The sequence below is a fragment of the Agrilus planipennis genome, unplaced genomic scaffold (genome assembly GCF_000699045.2).
Source record: "Agrilus planipennis isolate EAB-ADULT unplaced genomic scaffold, Apla_2.0 scaffold19, whole genome shotgun sequence".
Lineage (NCBI taxonomy): Eukaryota > Metazoa > Arthropoda > Insecta > Coleoptera > Buprestidae > Agrilus > Agrilus planipennis.
The window spans coordinates 1,156,562-1,174,814 of NW_020438954.1; the positions used below are offsets into that span (position 1 = coordinate 1,156,562).

Below are 18,253 nucleotides of genomic sequence, written 5' to 3' on the forward strand. Positions count from 1 at the left end.
AAAGACCAAAAATTTTATGAGCGTGGAATTATGCTACTACCAGAAAGATGGCAAAAGGTGTTGGACCAGAACGGTCAATATATAATTTAATAAAGTATTTGTTTATTATACGAAAACTGTCTTTCATTTCCACAAAAAAAAAACGAAATGATTTTCCGAACAACCCTATAATAAAGGGTTGAGACAAAGCAAAACACTTCATAGGAATCTCAAATATCGTCGAGTGAAATGTCTTAATTCGAAAGATAAAGAATCATTTTAAATCGGAATCATAGTTCTTGAGTTATAAGGGGTAAAACTAAACGAATATTATTACGCAAATATTACCAATTTATAAAGGGCGTCTTGTATTTCTTTTAATTATATTCATAAAATGATAATTCGGAAAAATGTATAAAATATGTAATTGGATAGTTATAATTTAGATTCAGCTTGACGCGCTTGCTCTTCAAAAACAAACAAAAACGTGCACGCAGCCATTTTGATTTCATGATAAATTGAACACTACTCAAATTGTTTAGGGTCTTCTGCTTCATTTAGTAAGTCCAATTTAAATAAATTCGTACAAAATACGTTTCCAAACAACAATTTAATTTCCGTCTGGTTTAATTCAGTTTGTTTTCAAATATCTTCTAGTATTAGTCCGTGTATGAGTAATTTGATACATAAAAAGGTAACTAACCGTAAGTAAATGATTTGATACTATTGCTATTATTAAAAATTTAATTTAGGAGACGAAAGACTAAAAGAAGTGGCTGATTTTAGGTATCTAGGAAATCAGATAAGTCAGGACGAAAGGAGTAGTAGGGATATAAAGCAAAGGATAACGCAGGATCGAGTTGCCTTCAATAAAACGAACTCACTTCTATGCTCGTAAACGATTAATTTAGAAATTAGCCAGTCCAATCAGTCTTAGGACTGACAACCTTATGATGAAAAATTTAACATTAAATAAATCGTTGGTTTTATATTTAAAGAATAACGATTATCTTCAATAAACACACAAAAGTACTGGAATAGACGCGATCTTGATGTCACAAAAAACTTTAGACCGTGTAAAAATATGTGTATCTAGTTATTGATAGTAACCATAACAAATATATCAGTATTATGTAATCCTCTTTAACAGCTCATGTATATTATCATCAATATTATCAGAATTATTTGTGCATTATGAAGAGCTTTCCAGAGTGGTTATTACATAAATTCTATTGTATTTTCTAATAATTTTATACAAAAAATTCAATAAATACATTGCCTTGTTATTGATGTAAACTTCATTGCTGTCCTCACCAACAATCTGTAATTATAATAAATATAATAATTAATTAATTGCAATTCTCTCTCCTGGTTTTGTTAATCGATTTCTATAGATTACCTAAAACCTGTGGTAACTTGAGATCCTGTTTTTGAAAGTTTAATATCACCAGTTTAACGTTAAAATTTAATTGTGTATTTTGAATAATTACGTTTTAATTTATTGTGCAATGGTAAATTTTTCGAATTCTATTTTTATTTTAAACTGTTTTTGTTTTTATTCTTAAAGTAACTTCGCATAAGTAAGAAAATATTTATATTATGAATATGATACAATATGTTGTATGATAATAGCGATGTAACACCATCTTTGTATAGCCTGAAGATGGTCGAAATTAACGGGCGATACTTATATTGAACAGGTCAGTTATTGACTGAAATTTGAGTAATTAGAAACAAACATTTTGTTTTGAATAGATTCGACTTTTACTTGATGAAAATCCATATCTAAATAATAATAAAGCTTCAAGATTTTTACACACCTTTATACAAAAAGTAACAATTGTTTCACCACCCTTGGCTTCATAAGACTTCGAGTGTTTACTATTAACGTTACAATGGATTTACAATATTACCAGGGATAGTTCAGAACAAATTGATAATTCTGCGTAAAACTGTATAAGAATTTCTATGTAATGAGATAGATAATACATTTTATTATCTACCCATTTTCATATCTTGACTTTAATATTTTTCATTAAATTAGAAAACGGAGTTTTTAATTGGTTTTGCCAAATTTACCTACATACTCAATAAAATGCCATTGTTTTTGGATTAATTCGTACAGAGTAATATACTGGTAACATAAATGCAATATACGAATAATTTTACAGTATTTTTACATAAATTTATATTATAAAATTGTGTAAAAGTAAACAAGTTATCAAGCATACTTTCATGCAGCTTTCTTTTTGCGCATGCGCTCAACAAGTAAACACCACGCCTTTGGAGCTGTATGGCGTACAGCTCCTTAAAAGAATTTTTGTATTTTTCATAATCTGAGGGATGGTTACCGACATTAATCTTAAGGGTTATTTACTGTACAAATATAAAAAGCAATAAAAGAAAAATAGATCGATTTTCTTAAATTTTATCTACAATGTTAAGCAGAAATACTGGATTCTGCAGTTGTATTGGAAATAAGCTAACAGCCACTGATTCTCAAAGAAAGTCATGCTGACTTCCCATAAAGCGCATTGACGATAAATTGTTTAATTACTGCGTAATAAAATTTTTTGTAATCTTGTTTATTAATAAAACGTATTTATTAAATTAATATCAAACACAAACGTAAAACTGCATGTAATCTGCAAAGAAGATTAATTTATTTATTACTGGACAAGCAAAAATTACTGTTGCTGCTGCTAATTATTATTACTTGTTACGATTTGATTGATTAATCCTTATCCATTAATCCCTGTTACAGTTTTAAACTACAATGTGTTAATTTCACGTAATGAATTGAACGTCAGTGGTCGACAGGTCGAATTAAAAAAATTAGAAATTGGAAAACATGCTAGACAACAATCCACTGCAATAGTTTCTCATTTTAATTTTGCGCATATCAGTAATATATATATACAACTTACTGTAAATAAGAACAACGTTTTGATTTAACACTTTGTGCTAGATACAAAGACAGTGATAACAAACTAAATTTCATCGGCAGACAATTATTTTAGTTTCATAAAACCCATTACACTATGAACTTATCTGTACAAGAAAAAAAATTGGTATAATTTATAAAAAACATTATCCAAAACATGTTGACAGACGCCTGCTGAATCCGTTACAAAGTTTGTTTCTTTTGAATAACGATGTGTATGCATATCATATAGATAAGATTGTTTAAATGGTCAGAAATGTTTGGCTTTTTAATAAACAAACACTACGTGAGACATAGGAGGTAATCCCACTAAAAAGAATTTTAATCAAAATGCAGAAACAGAGGCACAGCTAAGCGTCGGGGCAACAGGCGCGCTCCTGAAGGTGTTTTTTATCCAAGGACGTCTAATAACACTAATAGTTACGAGGTAACCCAGGAAAAGGACACGTATGCAAAAAAACATAGGTTTCCCGTACTCGTTTAGTTCTGCTTTAGGAGCAACTAAGCGTCGGGGCAAAGGCTGCGCTCCTGAAGGAGTTTTTTATCCAGAGATGTCAAATACCATTAATAGTTATAGGGTAACCCAGAAAAAGGACACGTATGCAAAAAAACATAGATTTCCCGCACTCGTTTAGTTCTGCTTTAGGAGCAGCTAAGCGTCGGGGCAAAGGCTGAGCTCCTGAAGGAGTTTTTTATCCAGAGACGTCTAGTAACACTAATAGTTATGGGGTAACCCAGGAAAAGGACCCATATGCAGAAGAAAACATGGGTTTCACACACTGATTTAGTTCTGCTTATCAAGTCTATCATAAAGTTTTATGGAATTAAAGTATTATCAATTTTCTTAAGAAAAGCGTTACATAAGACAATATTACGTCGATGAATGTCAAATTGGAAAATAGATTAAAAAGGACCCGTAATTATGAATAGTTTCCTTCGATTTCGCAAAAAACACATTTCTGCCTAAGCATAGATCTCCTTAGTCCTTGCAATATTATGGCGCCTTATGCTCTACAAATGTAATATGAAAATTGGAAAAACTTTGGCGATTGTTGTAGAACAAACAGAATAGCTCAAAACGCCAACGCCAAAACAAGACACTGTAGTTGTCCGAAGCACTTTTCGGTAACAAAGTTACCTTCTTCAGGGACTGAAGTAAACCTAAATGAGAACTAATCCTAATTTATACTGATAGTTGTTAAGGTTCAGTGAACATGACCCGGTGCCAACAAGGTAGATGTTCAATGGACCTTAACATCAACATCAAGACGTGATTAAACTAGACTAAATAGCGGAGATCCAGGAATAGGACCGTTGTCATTGTTAAGAACAATTTGTTTATTTTTATAAATGTATAAACTTTCAAAACTGTTTAGTAAACGATTATTCCTAACTTCTTTAACTAACTTAAGGTTATTAATATTAATATTATGTCCATCAGTAAGAATATGTTGGGNTATTTTTATAAATGTATAAACTTTCGTTTATAAAAATAAACAAATTGTTCTTAACAATGACAACGGTCCTATCCCTGGATCTCCGCTATTTAGTCAAGTTTAATTACGTCTTGATGTTGATGTTAAGGTCCATGGAACATCTACCTTGTTGGCACCGGGTCATGTTCACTGAACCTTAACAATTATCAGTATAAATTAGGATTAGTTCTCATTTAGGTTTACTTCAGTCCCTGAAGAAGGTAACTTTGTTACCGAAAAGTGCTTCGGACAACTACAGTGTCTTGTTTTGGTGTTGGGGTTTTGAGCTATTCTGTTTGTTCTTCTACAAATGTAGAATCGAAATTTTGCACTTCCAAATTGAAAAATTAGTTAACAAGACACGCAGTTATGAATAGTTTCCTCCGATTTCGCAAAAAAAACATTTCTGCCTAAGCATAGATCACCTTAGTCCTTGCAACATCATGGCGCCCTATGCGGGACAAATGTAGAGTGATTTGAATCGCTGTAAAGAGAGAAGTTTTACGCATCCAAACCGGAAAAGTGACTAAAAAAGTGCTTCGATTTCTTAAAAACATATTTTGATCAATGCATAGGTCACCTTACTCCATGCGACATCATGCCGCCTAATGCGGTACAAATGTAGAGTGATTTGAAACGCTATAAAAATTAGAATTTCGCTCTTCCAAATTGAAAAATTAGTTAAAAAGACACGCAGTTACGAATAGTTCCCTTCGATTTCCCAAAAACACAATTTTCGTCTAAACACTTAATCCTGCCGCCATATGCGGTACAAATGTAGAGTGATTTGAATCGCTGTAAAGAGAGAAAATTTACGCATCCAAACCGGAAAAGTGACTAAAAAAGTGCTTCGATTTCTCAAAAACATATTTTGGTCAATGCACATGTCACCTTACTCCATGCGACATCATGCCGCCTTATGCGGTACAAATGTAGAGTGATTTGAAACGCTATAAAAAGCGAAATTTTGCGCAACGAAATTAGAAAATTGGCTTGAAACTATCTATGCATATAAAGAGCGAAATTTTACGTGTCCTTTGAAAATTGCTTTGTCATACGCATACTTTACTAATTAAGTAGAGATAACAGCAAATAACAGTAGGTGGCATCTCCATTTAATCTAAGTATTTGAAAACGACAATGATAATCAGTTAATTTTGCTCCTGCCATAAATTTTTCGGCACCATTTTTTCCATAAGTTTAATAATTATAAAATAATACGCAAATTATGTTTTATGAACAAATGATAAATATTGTACATGTTCTAGTAATCTTTTTTTTTTTTTAATTTTATATGTGTATGTGTGTGTGTGTGCGCCTGATTAAAATTTAATGACTGGCATTACCAAGATGTTACAAAACAAACAAAAAAGACATGCTAGAGACACATTGTTTCATATAATTAATAAGTATATTTGTACATTTGTCTACTATTAAAACAAATATGTATTAAGTAATAAATAATATTGAAGCAATTGGATTCAAAAGTCAAGTGATAACAGAAAACCGGTTATATCCAGTTACGAGGTCAAGTTAATTTTTCTCTTATCTCTCTTATCATGGCCCCACTGTTTGAAAAAATGTAGAAACTGGATTTTACCGGTTTCTAGTGACTTTTAAACGACTTTCTGCACTTTCAGCCCAAGTTGCCTCCCATTGACGGAAATATAAGCGCTTTCGAAAAACGAGAAAGCGCATTTATATGCGCTCAAATCCATTTTACACAAAAAAATACTTTCCAAATCATAGTCAATATTTAATGTGATGTTCAATAGCAGCTTCTACCCTATTGAACTGATCTTGGTGTGTGAGATATACAGTGGAATTCATTTATTATGACTCCGCCTATATTGACCAACCGCTTAATATGTAATTGCAGTATTAAGTTTGGTTTTCATATTAAATTCTCTATAGGAAAGTTTGGATATAATGACTCCGTTTAAAATGACATATCATTTATTATTACAGATTCTCAAGAAATCATATCCGGCTATAGTGACCCAAATGATTAATAATAACATTTTCGCTCACTTTTCTGACCCTTATTTATATTGTTATTACAATTCTCTTTCTGTTATTAGTAGTTTTTTTCTCTATTAAACTAAATAACTAACCAAAATAGAAAGTTGTTTGTTTTCTAAGACTATGCTTTGTATGACGCCTGCTCAGTATTTGTATTTGTCATTTACCTTCGATGTCGTTATAAGCGGATTCTACTGTATATAAATTCTCTTGTAAGTTGTATGGAATAATTCATGTCAGTAACATACCGTATGTAGACCAATAAGTGAAAAATTCAACCCATTCTCATTTGCATGAATTAGTTAAAAATTGATTCCAGAAATAAAAACTGAATGTATACAATAAATATTTTGTTGAATAGTGGCATATGTTCTCAACTAATATTGTAAATGGGAATGTTTGTTTGTTACGCATTCACACCTAAACTACTTAGCCGATCGTCATGAAATTCTGTACAAATATAGTCAGGGGTACAGGAAAGGTCATAGCGTACCTTTTATCCAGAAAAAAAAATACTATTCCCAAAAAATAGAAGAACTTCTTTTCAATACAGCAAAATTCATGTACATTATATACATAATCAGAAACTTTAGTTTCATCCTAATTATCCTGGTCAGAACAAATTTATCAAATTATTGTATTTTAGATGACCATTGATCCAGGACATCAACGCGAGCAAACCCGTAGGAAAAAGCTTGGTAAAAAGTACAGTAATTTTCCTGAATGATGAGAATACCCTGAATAGAGAAGATTAGAAATGAAGAGGTATTAGAAAGAATAGGAGAATAGAGGACTCTATGGAAGTCAATAAAAAATAGGCGAGATAGGTTGGTAGGCATGAAAGTTTAGTCAGAAACATATTAAAAGTAGAAACAGGAGTAGAAGTAGACCTAGATTAGATTACTGTTCGCAAATAGTTAAGGACGTGGGATGTTGGGAGAAATGCGAAGATTAGCTTGGGATAGGAAAGAGTGGAGGTGCGTGTCCAACCAATCTTAGGACTGACAACCTTATGATGATGAATTTATTTTAGTCCAAATTTTGTCAATATGGTACATGACAGGCGATACGACAAACTTGTATTTCGTTAATGTCTAACGTTTCCAACAATTTATTTCTCAAGTGCGCTCATGAGGAGATTTACTTCAAAAATTGTCTGTTTTTTTTTGCATATAAATCCATCCTAACAGTATCAGCATAAAAATAAAACAACTGTGTTATCAGTACGTCAAATAAATCATTTAATACTTCTGACGCCCGTGTTAAACAACGAGTTTACAATACCGCAAATCTTAACATGTGTATTTAACGCCTAATATTCATTGTCTAGTAAATATTGTCATTTCGACGCTTGTAGCGGTAACAAGTACTTGAAAAAAAAATCGACAATTACTAAATTTTGTAGTTTACCACAGTTCTATTTTATAACTTTTGCACAACAATGTTCCATTACGATCGCAGATTCTTGGAGGGTAATCCCCTACGTTACTACTACTACCCTAATAATTATCCACAAAACCAATTCGAACGGCATTTTTTCCCCGGTTTGGACCATTTGGACGTGTACAAGGAGACAACTATGCCACTTCCACCCATAAGTCCACAAGTAAGTTTTTAAGTGTATATTCTTTTATTGAAGTACTTGAAAAGACTTATTGAAAACTAAAATAGTGCCAATTGTAAAATGTGTTTTCCGTTTTATATTTTCGTAGAAAATCAGTTTAAAATTTAATGACACACTTTTTTCAATCTAAATATTTTTCGAAATATGTAAAAAAAAAATAACGGAAGAACTTATACTTGTTTGTTAAACAAAATGGACCTATTTGATTTATATTTTTTTGAACAAAAGTAAGAATAAAAATGTTAAGTAACCATACTTAATAAAAAAACTTGATTAAAGATAACATACAAACATACAATTAGAATTTGATTGCGATGTACGTAATGCCCAAAAGCGAACTCCGATTTGGCCTTGTTGAGTTATTGTATATGTATCCATTTTGAACGTAAATAAAGGCCTTCAGAAAATTAGAAATAATTGAAAAAATAGAAACAAAAAGTTATTGAAAAAAACAATCAATCATGATACATACATGCAGTAGGTTTTTAAAGATAAGTCAATCATATAAAGGTAAAAAGATAATGTACTAGGTACTTGTTTTAGTTACACAAAATTGACGTATTAAAAACCAAACCCACAAATTTATTATTTTGCATTTAAAAATGAATAATATTATTGTTAATCTTTGAACCGTTTTTAATTATTTATTATTTGTATTTTCACTGCAGGGGAATTTTCTCCATTTGTTGTTCTCATGAAATGATCGGGAATGTACAAAGTTTGCTTTCCAAAGATAGCAAAAAGTTCAAGGTTTTTATGTTCCACATACGATTATAAAGCTAATTCCTACACTAATGACCCTGAATATTTTTTGAAATTTAAATTAAATAAAGGCCTCTAAAGTTTCAACGCTTATTTATATCTAAGATATGGACTAGTTTTCCTCCTTTGGTGGGAACACCGATGGTGTTATTTAGTCGACTTTCCCTTCACCAACGACAGTTTTTAAATACGCAAAGAAAAATTAAACTATTTACGAGTTGAAACTTTGAAATCCAATGAGATGAACTTTTAATCGATTTATGCAAAAAACAATTAATAAAGAAATACTGATAATTGGAATGACTATTCTATAAGGCCCAATTTAAGTGCAAAAAAATAAACAACCATTTAATAGCACCTTTTTATACACAAGTAAAAAATAACATCATTCTTTCGCGTGCATTTTTATATAGACAGTTCAAAAAACACTTTCAAAAAATCTTCAAAATCTATTGTTATAATTCCCTTCATTTCTGTATCTCTTAGTCGAAAAGCATCAGTAAAACGTAGTATTTGTACGCAAATGACTATAAATTGATCAATAGTGATCGGTTTTTTGCTTGTCGTGTCGGCAACGGACACCAATAATTTAATAAATTCAGGTGAAAATCTATAACCCATCTGGTGTAAAGCCAATGCAAGTTCTGGTTCTTCTATATAACCAGATCGATCTTTATCATAAGCGTAAAATATCGCCAGCCATTGATTAATATACACATATAACTCTTGAAATTCGTTAATATCGATTGTACCATTTTTATCGCGATCAAACAGTCCGATCATGAGTTTACAACATGTATCAGAAAAGTGTTTGCCCTGTGCATTTTTTAATGCCATTCTCAATTCTTCGGTAGTTATTTTACCAGAATCGTCTTTGTCTACTACATGAAACGCCTTTATTATTTCCTGCAGGATTTCTTGGGGATAAGGAGGTGATTGGGGACGTACGGATGCATAATTTGTAGTACTACTTTCCATTTTAATTGAAAGATTAAATGCGAAAAATTTAGAAAAGTTCGTTGTCAACTGCAATTAAATTTTAATACGTCAATTTTTAATAATATGTCAAAGCTTATATGAAGTACTTAATGCAGAACTTAGACATCAAAATAAGAACAGATAAAATAAATCAGAATAACTTGATTCTGTTAAAAAACGATTTCAATTGTAATTCAAAATTTACAATTGCTTCGTAACGTTTCGTTAGCATGAGTTTCTTGAAGTCCTTCCATGTCCATATCCAGCATCGGAAATGGAAGGGCCTCTAACACACGATGGTCTTTAGATAATAATTAAGGGTTTTTCTAATTAATTTGTAAAGTTCTATGTTATTTAATGTAAATTGTTCTTTTTTGTTACAGAGTGATAGTGAAAATTCCGTTTGTAGCGTAGAAGTGCCATACAAAGAACTGAAACCAATTCGATCACAAAATACTTCGAAATCAGATTGCAATTGTCATTGGATTAATTGTGGACTGGGATTTGAATCTTTGGATTTATTGGCCAACCACGTTAGCAGAGTGCACGCAGCAAGCGGTCCAGGAGGTCTTTTTTACTGTCGTTGGGAAGGATGTACCAGAAATAATAAAGGCTTTAATGCGAGGTACTTTTCGAACTATTATGTATAAAATTAACTGCGTTACCCCTTCAGTTGTTCTTTAAAAAAATTGTCATATTAAGTTCATTTAAAGTCCCTCGCTTCCTTTACGTTTTTTTTACGTTACCATAATGACGAAAACAAACAAAACGAACCCGTCGTACAGTGTGACTTCTTTAGGGCAAACAAACAATAATTAGGTATTTATTATCGGCCTAGATATATTAATTTTTATTAGCTGAAGCGATGACAATTAATAAAAGTGTAATTTACCACCAGTTTGATAAAAAGGATTTTAAAGATATTATTGGATTTAGTATTTATAATGTGTCTATGATGTATGATTACTTATTTGAATCATTCTTCGTAATAAGTTTTCTGCTTGGATTTGATGTAATCTTTTCAAAAAATTGATCCCCATTTAAATTTATTTATGCTCATAATCGCTTAATACCGATAAATGAAGTAAATAGAAATAGAATAGCTTCATTGTTTTGGTATTTATAAATCGACAAGATTACAGAAACTATCTCCCTTTTTATAATAAATAAATATATAATAATTAGATGCAAAGGAATGTATGCATTTTCTACTGCAGCTTCAAATAATAAAGTAATACTTAGATACATTTTTGATTACCTAAATCTAACCAGGGTTTGTTATCTAAACCCAGTTAAAATTGACGCTTGAAGAAACTCCTCTCGCAACGGAAAATCAGTAGAAATATTGCGCAATATTGCCAAGTTTTTATAGTGCTTAATTTCAACTGAACTTACTCATTAAAATAAGAACTTAAACCCTAAATAAAGATCCACTTATACCTAATATTATTATTATTGTACATATGAGTACAATAAACATTTTAAAACAGCCAGATCAAAAGCAAACTGATTGTAAATTAATTAAAGGCAAACTTACCACTTTCGACAAAATATAAACACTGCATAGACGTTCTACACAATCACTATATTTTTTAAAAACATTTATCAGTTCAAAATTATAGTTTTTCATCATAAACGAACTGACCGGTGCAAAACACGAGGAACACGGAATTTTTAAATGTTAACTTTTATCATCGTATTCAACACGATAGCATCTCGTCTATCCGAATTACTTTCACTGCCCTTGACTGTTTCAAGGACATCATACACAAACAAAACAATAGGGACCATTCGTTGTTTTCGACATAAAATGTGCATTTATTAAATTTAAAAACATCCCAAAATAACATTTGTTTAAAAAAGTGGAATAAAATGATTTAAAGAAGTTTCATTTAAATATTTCACACACAAAATCAAATTGCTATTTTAAAGATATTACCTATCCATAAAAAATGAAATTAAAATTACTTTATATTGGGAACCGTGTGGATTTCAGGGGTCACATTTTATTTATTTGTTTAATTATGCCACTTCAGATAATAAAAAGGGTTTTCTTGAATCTTGCAATTTTATAAACTATGTATTGTTAATCAAAATTTGATAAAACCTACTTATAAAACGACGAAGTTTGTTTATCAACTTTTTTTAAGATAACATTGGCCCGTAATCTTTTCCTTCCTGCAGTTTTTTTTTCTTCGCATCTTTCGACAGAATTAATACAATATTATTTACTTAAATAACTAATTTTTCGTTTTTTATTGTTACAGATACAAAATGCTAGTCCACGTTCGAACTCATACCAATGAAAAACCCCATAGGTGTGGTCAATGTGAGAAGTCATTTTCTAGAGCAGAAAACTTAAAAATCCACGTTCGTTCCCACAGCGGGGAAAAGCCCTATGTTTGTCCAGTTCCTGGGTGCACCAAAGCATATTCAAACTCGAGTGACCGATTCAAACATACAAGGACTCATCAAGTGGAAAAACCGTACCAGTGCAAAGTACCCGGATGCCCCAAAAGGTACACGGACCCCAGTAGTTTACGAAAACATGTTAAAACGTACAAACATTTCGTCAATGAAGAAAAACATTTGTCAGAAAACAAATCAAGAAATGTAAGCGTAATCGTATCGAACATCAAAGAAAGAAATAATGAATTACTTATAAAACCTGAGCAACGTTTATTACCAATTACAAACGAGACAACAGTAAATTGTTGTAATTGTAATTGCACCCACAAAAATTGCTGCATACCTGTCGAAGAAAAAGACTGTATCTCGTACGAAAAAATGATTTGTACGAATTTTAACGCCGTTTCGTGGAACATGTTGACCTCATACGCCACAAACAAAGAAATTTATAAACCTTACGACCTAAAACAAGAGGAAATGGACATTGACTTACCTTTAGATTTAAGCATAAGTGCCAGACAATAATGTTGTTCTAGTACGTATTAATTTTATATTTATTATTACCTATAATTATTTTGTGTTCATGTTTTATGTACTGTTGGTGTGTTATGAATGTTACTATTGACGTGTTTTCAGAGTTTGTATTTATTTATTATATCATAAATAAAATACGTTTACTTAATTGTTTTGAGTGAGTATTTGTTACTTTTTATGTTTTTGGGAAGCTTAAAAGGTCCTTAAAAATGAAAAGAGCCCATCAAGATTGGTCTTATCTTAATTAAATTATATTGCATTTTTATATTCTTAAAGTAATAAGAAAGAAGTACTTTTAAGTTAAGAGATTTCTTATATATAGAATGCTGCAAAGTAATGTGTGTAGAAATTAGAACGTTTTAAAATCAAAAATTTATTGAAATAGTTTTAACTTTCTTACAAATTTTTTAAACGTGCAATATAAAAACTAAATTTACTAAATTTGCAATTAAAAAAATAAGTTACAGTATAGAAATTACAGTACTCTTAAAGATAATACAAACACTCTATTACCAGTAAAATATATACTTCACGTTACGTTTTTTTTTTTTAATTTTATTTATTAATAAATTTACATGCAATTGTACGTTTAAATTTTAGGTTGATATTTCGATAAGTCCTTTAACCCATCGTTTATTGTTTTGAGTGCTTGCAAGTCTAAATTAATGATATTAACTAACTGACTTATACCATTCTGTTGCATTCTAAGGAACTGTTTAATATCATCAAGCGCAGAACTATCAATTCTGTAGTTTTCTTTTGGAATAACAAAACCACCGGTTAATTTAACATATGACAAAAGTTCGTTCAGAAGTCCCTGTAAAAGTAAAAAATTAAAGCAACTTTAACGCCTTAAGTTGGGAACAATTTTCATAAAAAGTATTATAATTATTTTAACCAACTACCCATAAAATACCTAAACCTTAAGGAAAATGGAAAATATCTCATATTTCAATAGAAAGTATATATTTTTAATTAGCTTACCCTGTACTGGTTTGGAATTCCCAATTGAGCATGCATAGCTTCCAATCTAGCCCTTAGCATTTCTTCCTCAGGCTGAAGGGCCATTCCAACTTTTCTGGTACATTCTTGCTTAACCAATATCTGCGTAAATAAATAAATAATTATTCAATACAACTATAAGAACTTCAAATTAATCAAAGTGCTGTTCAATACTCACCCTTAATGTTCTATGTTGTAGGGCAAGGAACTTTTGTTTCATTTCGGCTATTTGCGCCAAAGACGCGGTATGTTTGCTCTTTACTTCCTTAATTTCACGAATAACTTTAGCTAAAAAGGCACGATGCAAACCTGTTTCGTATTCCTGGGTTAACATTCGTCTCTTAAGGTCTGCAAAACCATTTATTACAGTAGGCAGATACTTATTTGGATTTGGGTTGTCAATTTGCGCCATTTGCCACATTGTGGGATCAACCCCTAAAAAATAGTTCATACACAATAAGAAGTAATGATTGAGTAATTTTTTTTTCATAAACATACCTTGTCCAGGATTTTTCAAGTACTCTTCGATCTGCGCCTTTGTTGGAGTTACATAAGGAAAAATACTGGTAACCCCCACATTAGTTAATTGTTGTTTGTTCATAGGTTGATTTAAGAACGAGGACAAGTCACTGGCTGGAATTTTTCGAGTTTGACCGGTTGCCCCCTTCTCAGAAACGATTACTGTCACCTCAGTTCGATTACCATCTAGATTTTTTATTGTTTCAATTTCAACCGTTAAATTCGGTTTATTTCCTAATATTCCTGATAATCCTTTAATAAGTACATCTTTTTGATTCCTACAATTAAAACAGATACAGAAAATCCTAATTAACAATAGCATCATTAAACATTTCATTTACATCAATTCTGATTCCTTTTTATTAAATGTTAATTTTACTAGTCCCTCTGAATTTTCAGCATTGGGTATCACAGTATAACCGACTGCTTTAAATCTGTAGAACTGATTTGAATGGTCATACTCTATGGGAGGCTGATGCTGACTGTAGTAGCCTTTCCCAGTGCCCCAACAAGCTTGTAGCATGTTCCATTTTTTTAACACATTATCTCGCTCATCTCCAAACACGTTTATCGCATATATAGAGGCTAGTACCTGTTGATTCTTATCCACTGGGGCAGCAGTTTGTCCTAAATAATATATTATTGTTAATGCTAGTTTCCTTACAAAAATGTTGTGGATTACTGATATTATTAAATATCTTTTTAAAATTAATACCTGGAGCAGTGAGTGGTTTTTGACCAAATGCTGTAGTTCCAAAAGGAGTAACAGATGCAGTTGTACCAAAACCAGGAAAGGTGGTTCCGAATCCTCCAAAACCTGATTGTGTTGTTGTAGTTGTACCTAAACTGCCAAATAAACTTGGAGCTGATGTAGTTGTAGGGCCAAAAAAGCTGAAGCCAGTAGATGTTGTGGTAGTTGCAGCTGTTGTACCTATAAAAAAAGATGATAAAATTTATTGAAACATAAATGGCACATTCGTTGTACCCGATCCAAGGCTAAATTGCGGTGCTGATGCGGATCCAAAAAGCGACGGTTGTGTTGTGGTCGCAGTACCAAAAAGTCCGCCACCAGCTGGCTGAGTAGCAGAACCAAACAACGGAGGTGCAGTCGACGAAGTGCCAAACAGGCTCGGGGTAGAAGTTGCAATTGATCCAAATAAACTTGGCGCTTGGGTGGTTGTAGTTGTACCAAAAAGACCTCCTGTAGGGGCCGAAGTACTACCAAACAATCCTCCTATTATTTAAAGTAATATTAGAATTCTTTTTAGCTTCTTCATGGCCAAGCAGTTATTTCTTATCTTTAATAATATTAAAAAATTACCTGCCGTAGTGGTTGCTGTTCCAAACAGAGAAGGAGTCGTTGATGCTGCTGGAGTGCTGAAGAGAGACGGCTTACTAGTTTGTAAAGATCCAAAAAGACTGGGAGTACTAGTAGCCGGAGCTCCGAAAGTACCCCCAAATGCAGGTGCCGATGTAGCCGTAGCCCCAAATGTGCTACCGAATGCTGGAGTGGTGCTTGCGGCTTGACCAAAGGCAGGAGCAGCTGTTCCCGACTGCCCAAAAGTGCTTCCAAACGCTGGAGCTGTACTTTGCTGCCCAAACGCTGGAGCGGCACTTGGCTGACCAAAAGAGGGTGTTGCACTCGGTTGACCGAAGCCAACAGTAGCGGTTTGTTGACCAAAAGCAGGAGTTGCACTCTGTTGACCAAAAGCCGGGGCTGAAACTTGCTGCTGCCCAAAAACAGGAGCTGCTGCTTGTTGACCAAAGGCTGGAGTGGCGGTCTGTTGTCCAAACGCGGGGGCTATACTCGACTGTCCGAAAGCAGGGGTGGCGTTTGGTTGTCCAAAGGATGGTGTTGCAGTCTGTTGACCAAATGTACTACCAAAGGTTGGCTGTTGAGAGGGCGTTCCAAAAGAAGATCCAAAACTACCGAATCCAGCGGAAGCAGTTGTGGTAGCTGGTGTCCCAAAAGATAAGGGAGCAGCAAATGCTGTAGCTAAAATTAATTAAAGCGTATTATTTAATAAAAATCTATATTCAAAATTGAAATTGCAAAAAATTTAATCAAATGAAAGTAGGTTCTAATTTTCAAAATTCTAGAAAATACAACATAATTAAGCAAAGTTGAACATCTTTTCCTTATTTAGTGTACTGTATAATCTAATAAACGACCGTTCATGTAATTTTCAGAAAAAAATATCTTAAAACTGAAAAGGTCACATTATAATCTACACATGTTCGTTATATTTTACCGTGGTGTTCAGTAAAATGTTAGCAATTTTGTGAGAGTTTAATAATTTTTGATTGTCTACATATTAATCATGTTAAAATAAAATCGTTGATACAATAATCAATATTTTGTGTAAATTATTAATTTGTGTTTATTTAGACTTTAAAGTAGGTAAATTAGGCGAAATTTGTACACGAATAAAAAAATATGACTGCAAATCCAGAATTCGTTAAGGTATGTATCAATTTTTCACAAATATTAAAACAAAACAAAAACTAACTCGAATATTTAATTGCTTTTAGAATCCCACACCAGAATTTCTTTTTCCAATTAAATTAAATACATCACTTATCAAAAAAATTACTTCTTCAAGAAACCCCTTAGATGCATTAAATCGTTTTAGCTTTGGAGACAATTATAACAATGATACGAATGAAAACGAGAATTTTCTAACCATGGAAAACTTACTGCCTGAAGAAAATCAAACAATATTAGAGAATGATACAGAAAATTTCAGTGACACTGATATAACTGCTTCCCCAATTGAATATATCAGTACTACATTGACCGACTTAATACAAAATACTACAAATAAGTTTAATGACAATATATTAACGACTAACACTTCATCTTTCAATAAAACAATATCTGAAGATGCAAAAATTGGAAATAATGAACAGCATTCTACAACTACAATAATCAATATTATAAAAGAAAACTCTACAACGTCAAATATTATACACTCTAAAGATACAGCTTCTAATTATTTTACTGATCAGATAACTAATCTAAAGAAATTGTTTAAACCACCCCAAATATCATCGAATGGAACAAGTAATGAATTATTTCCAAAACAAGATATCATAAAAGCTGCTTCGCATGACACACTCTCAATATTCTTGTCCGTTATAATTCCTGTTCTGGTTACATTTACAATTATCATGATATATATGTGGATAAAGCAGAGGAAGAAATCCTTTCAAGTAAGGCACAACATCAATGAGTTATACTCAATTAAAACTAAAAACCAAGACACCAAAGGAAATGATATTGCTGGAATGATTGATGATCAACTGTGTAGTGCTATTTTGTAAAAATGATTAGATGGAATGCATATTTCTATTAGTAAAATTCATATTTTGTACTAAAATGTCTTGTTTATTTATGAATTGTTAAAATACTTGTATTCTTTTTATTAAAATAAAAAATTAACTATTAAGCTATTAATTAGCTCATAAGTAATTAAACACCCCCGAAAACATAATTTTGCTTTAGCAAATATTTAAAATGAAAAACATTTACAGGTAATAACAATTGCAAAGTGAAAAATAAATTGCACTTACGTTTATTTGGTGTACTACCAAATGCAGATTGACCAGAACTTCCAAAACCGAAAGACATAACTGTAAAGAAGTTTATCGTCACTTTGAAAATATAAAATTTGAGTTATTACAATTACTTTTTCAATAAATTAAGAAAAATTGTTTAAACAGACAGTTAGGTAACCTAAAAACAAGACATGCAAACGTCTCCTTGTTCTTCTATGATTAAAACCAGAGATAAGATTAAGTGAATGTGTCTAAAATCCCCTAGACGATAAATCTGCTAATGTATTATTTGCGTATAAAACGCAAGCTGGAATGCTTTTTAATTATTACCTTTCATTCAACAATAATTATAATACTGCTAAGGTAGAATGCAGCTAGTACATTTAGTTTTCAAACAATTCAATTATCAAATTCATTTTATGTTCATCAAAAAAGAATACGGAACGA

General features: G+C 31.8%; 2 protein-coding genes, 1 long non-coding RNA gene and 1 pseudogene across 4 annotated transcripts in view; 1 reads left to right on the forward strand and 3 right to left on the reverse strand.

The window, feature by feature from the left end:
* The window catches only part of LOC112904591, a 174,992-nt gene extending 162,957 nt beyond the window's left edge, over window positions 1-12,035 (reverse strand). The window contains exon 1 of the long non-coding RNA XR_003231207.1: window positions 11,322-12,035. This is a non-coding gene — a long non-coding RNA (uncharacterized LOC112904591). The remainder of the gene's footprint in view (window positions 1-11,321) is intronic.
* LOC108743506 (zinc finger protein GLIS3-like) lies at window positions 7,659-12,876 on the forward strand. Its single transcript, XM_018479082.2, has 3 exons — window positions 7,659-8,026; window positions 10,168-10,409; window positions 12,052-12,876. Exons 1-3 carry the CDS (start codon window positions 7,862-7,864, stop codon window positions 12,716-12,718), a joined length of 1,074 nt encoding a protein of 357 aa, XP_018334584.1. The 5' UTR covers window positions 7,659-7,861; the 3' UTR covers window positions 12,719-12,876.
* LOC108743514 lies at window positions 9,128-10,161 on the reverse strand (annotated as a pseudogene).
* Window positions 12,877-13,141: 265 nt separating the features above from the next.
* LOC108743476 (probable nucleoporin Nup54) lies at window positions 13,142-18,009 on the reverse strand. Of its 2 annotated transcripts, XM_018479057.2 has the most exons (10): window positions 17,938-18,009; window positions 17,822-17,881; window positions 15,570-16,244; window positions 15,234-15,482; window positions 14,964-15,179; window positions 14,590-14,875; window positions 14,228-14,526; window positions 13,908-14,164; window positions 13,712-13,831; window positions 13,142-13,544 (listed from the first exon to the last, which is right to left on the reverse strand). In XM_018479057.2, the coding sequence occupies exons 2-10, from the start codon at window positions 17,877-17,879 to the stop codon at window positions 13,317-13,319; spliced, it is 2,388 nt and encodes a 795-aa protein (XP_018334559.1). In that variant the 5' UTR covers window positions 17,880-17,881; window positions 17,938-18,009; the 3' UTR covers window positions 13,142-13,316. The 2 variants fall into 2 exon arrangements, with proteins under 2 accessions (XP_018334559.1, XP_018334556.1); XM_018479054.2 differs by having other exon boundaries at window positions 17,822-18,005.
* Window positions 18,010-18,253: the final 244 nt, after the last annotated feature.

Bases quoted from the DNA above. Each gene is read 5' to 3' on its own strand.
- LOC108743476 (XM_018479057.2), bottom strand. From the start codon at position 17,879: ATGTCTTTCGGTTTTGGAAGTTCTGGTCAATCTGCATTTGGTAGTACA. The intron at 15,483-15,569 runs GTAATTTTTTAA...TTTAAATAATAG, and splicing joins AACAGCAACCACTACGGCAG to GAGGATTGTTTGGTAGTACT. The intron at 14,165-14,227 runs GTATGTTTATGA...ACTATTTTTTAG, and splicing joins CTTGAAAAATCCTGGACAAG to GGGTTGATCCCACAATGTGG.
- LOC108743506 (XM_018479082.2), top strand. From the start codon at position 7,862: ATGTTCCATTACGATCGCAGATTCTTGGAGGGTAATCCCCTACGTTAC. The intron at 8,027-10,167 runs GTAAGTTTTTAA...TTTTTGTTACAG, and splicing joins TTCCACCCATAAGTCCACAA to AGTGATAGTGAAAATTCCGT. The intron at 10,410-12,051 runs GTACTTTTCGAA...TTATTGTTACAG, and splicing joins AATAAAGGCTTTAATGCGAG to ATACAAAATGCTAGTCCACG.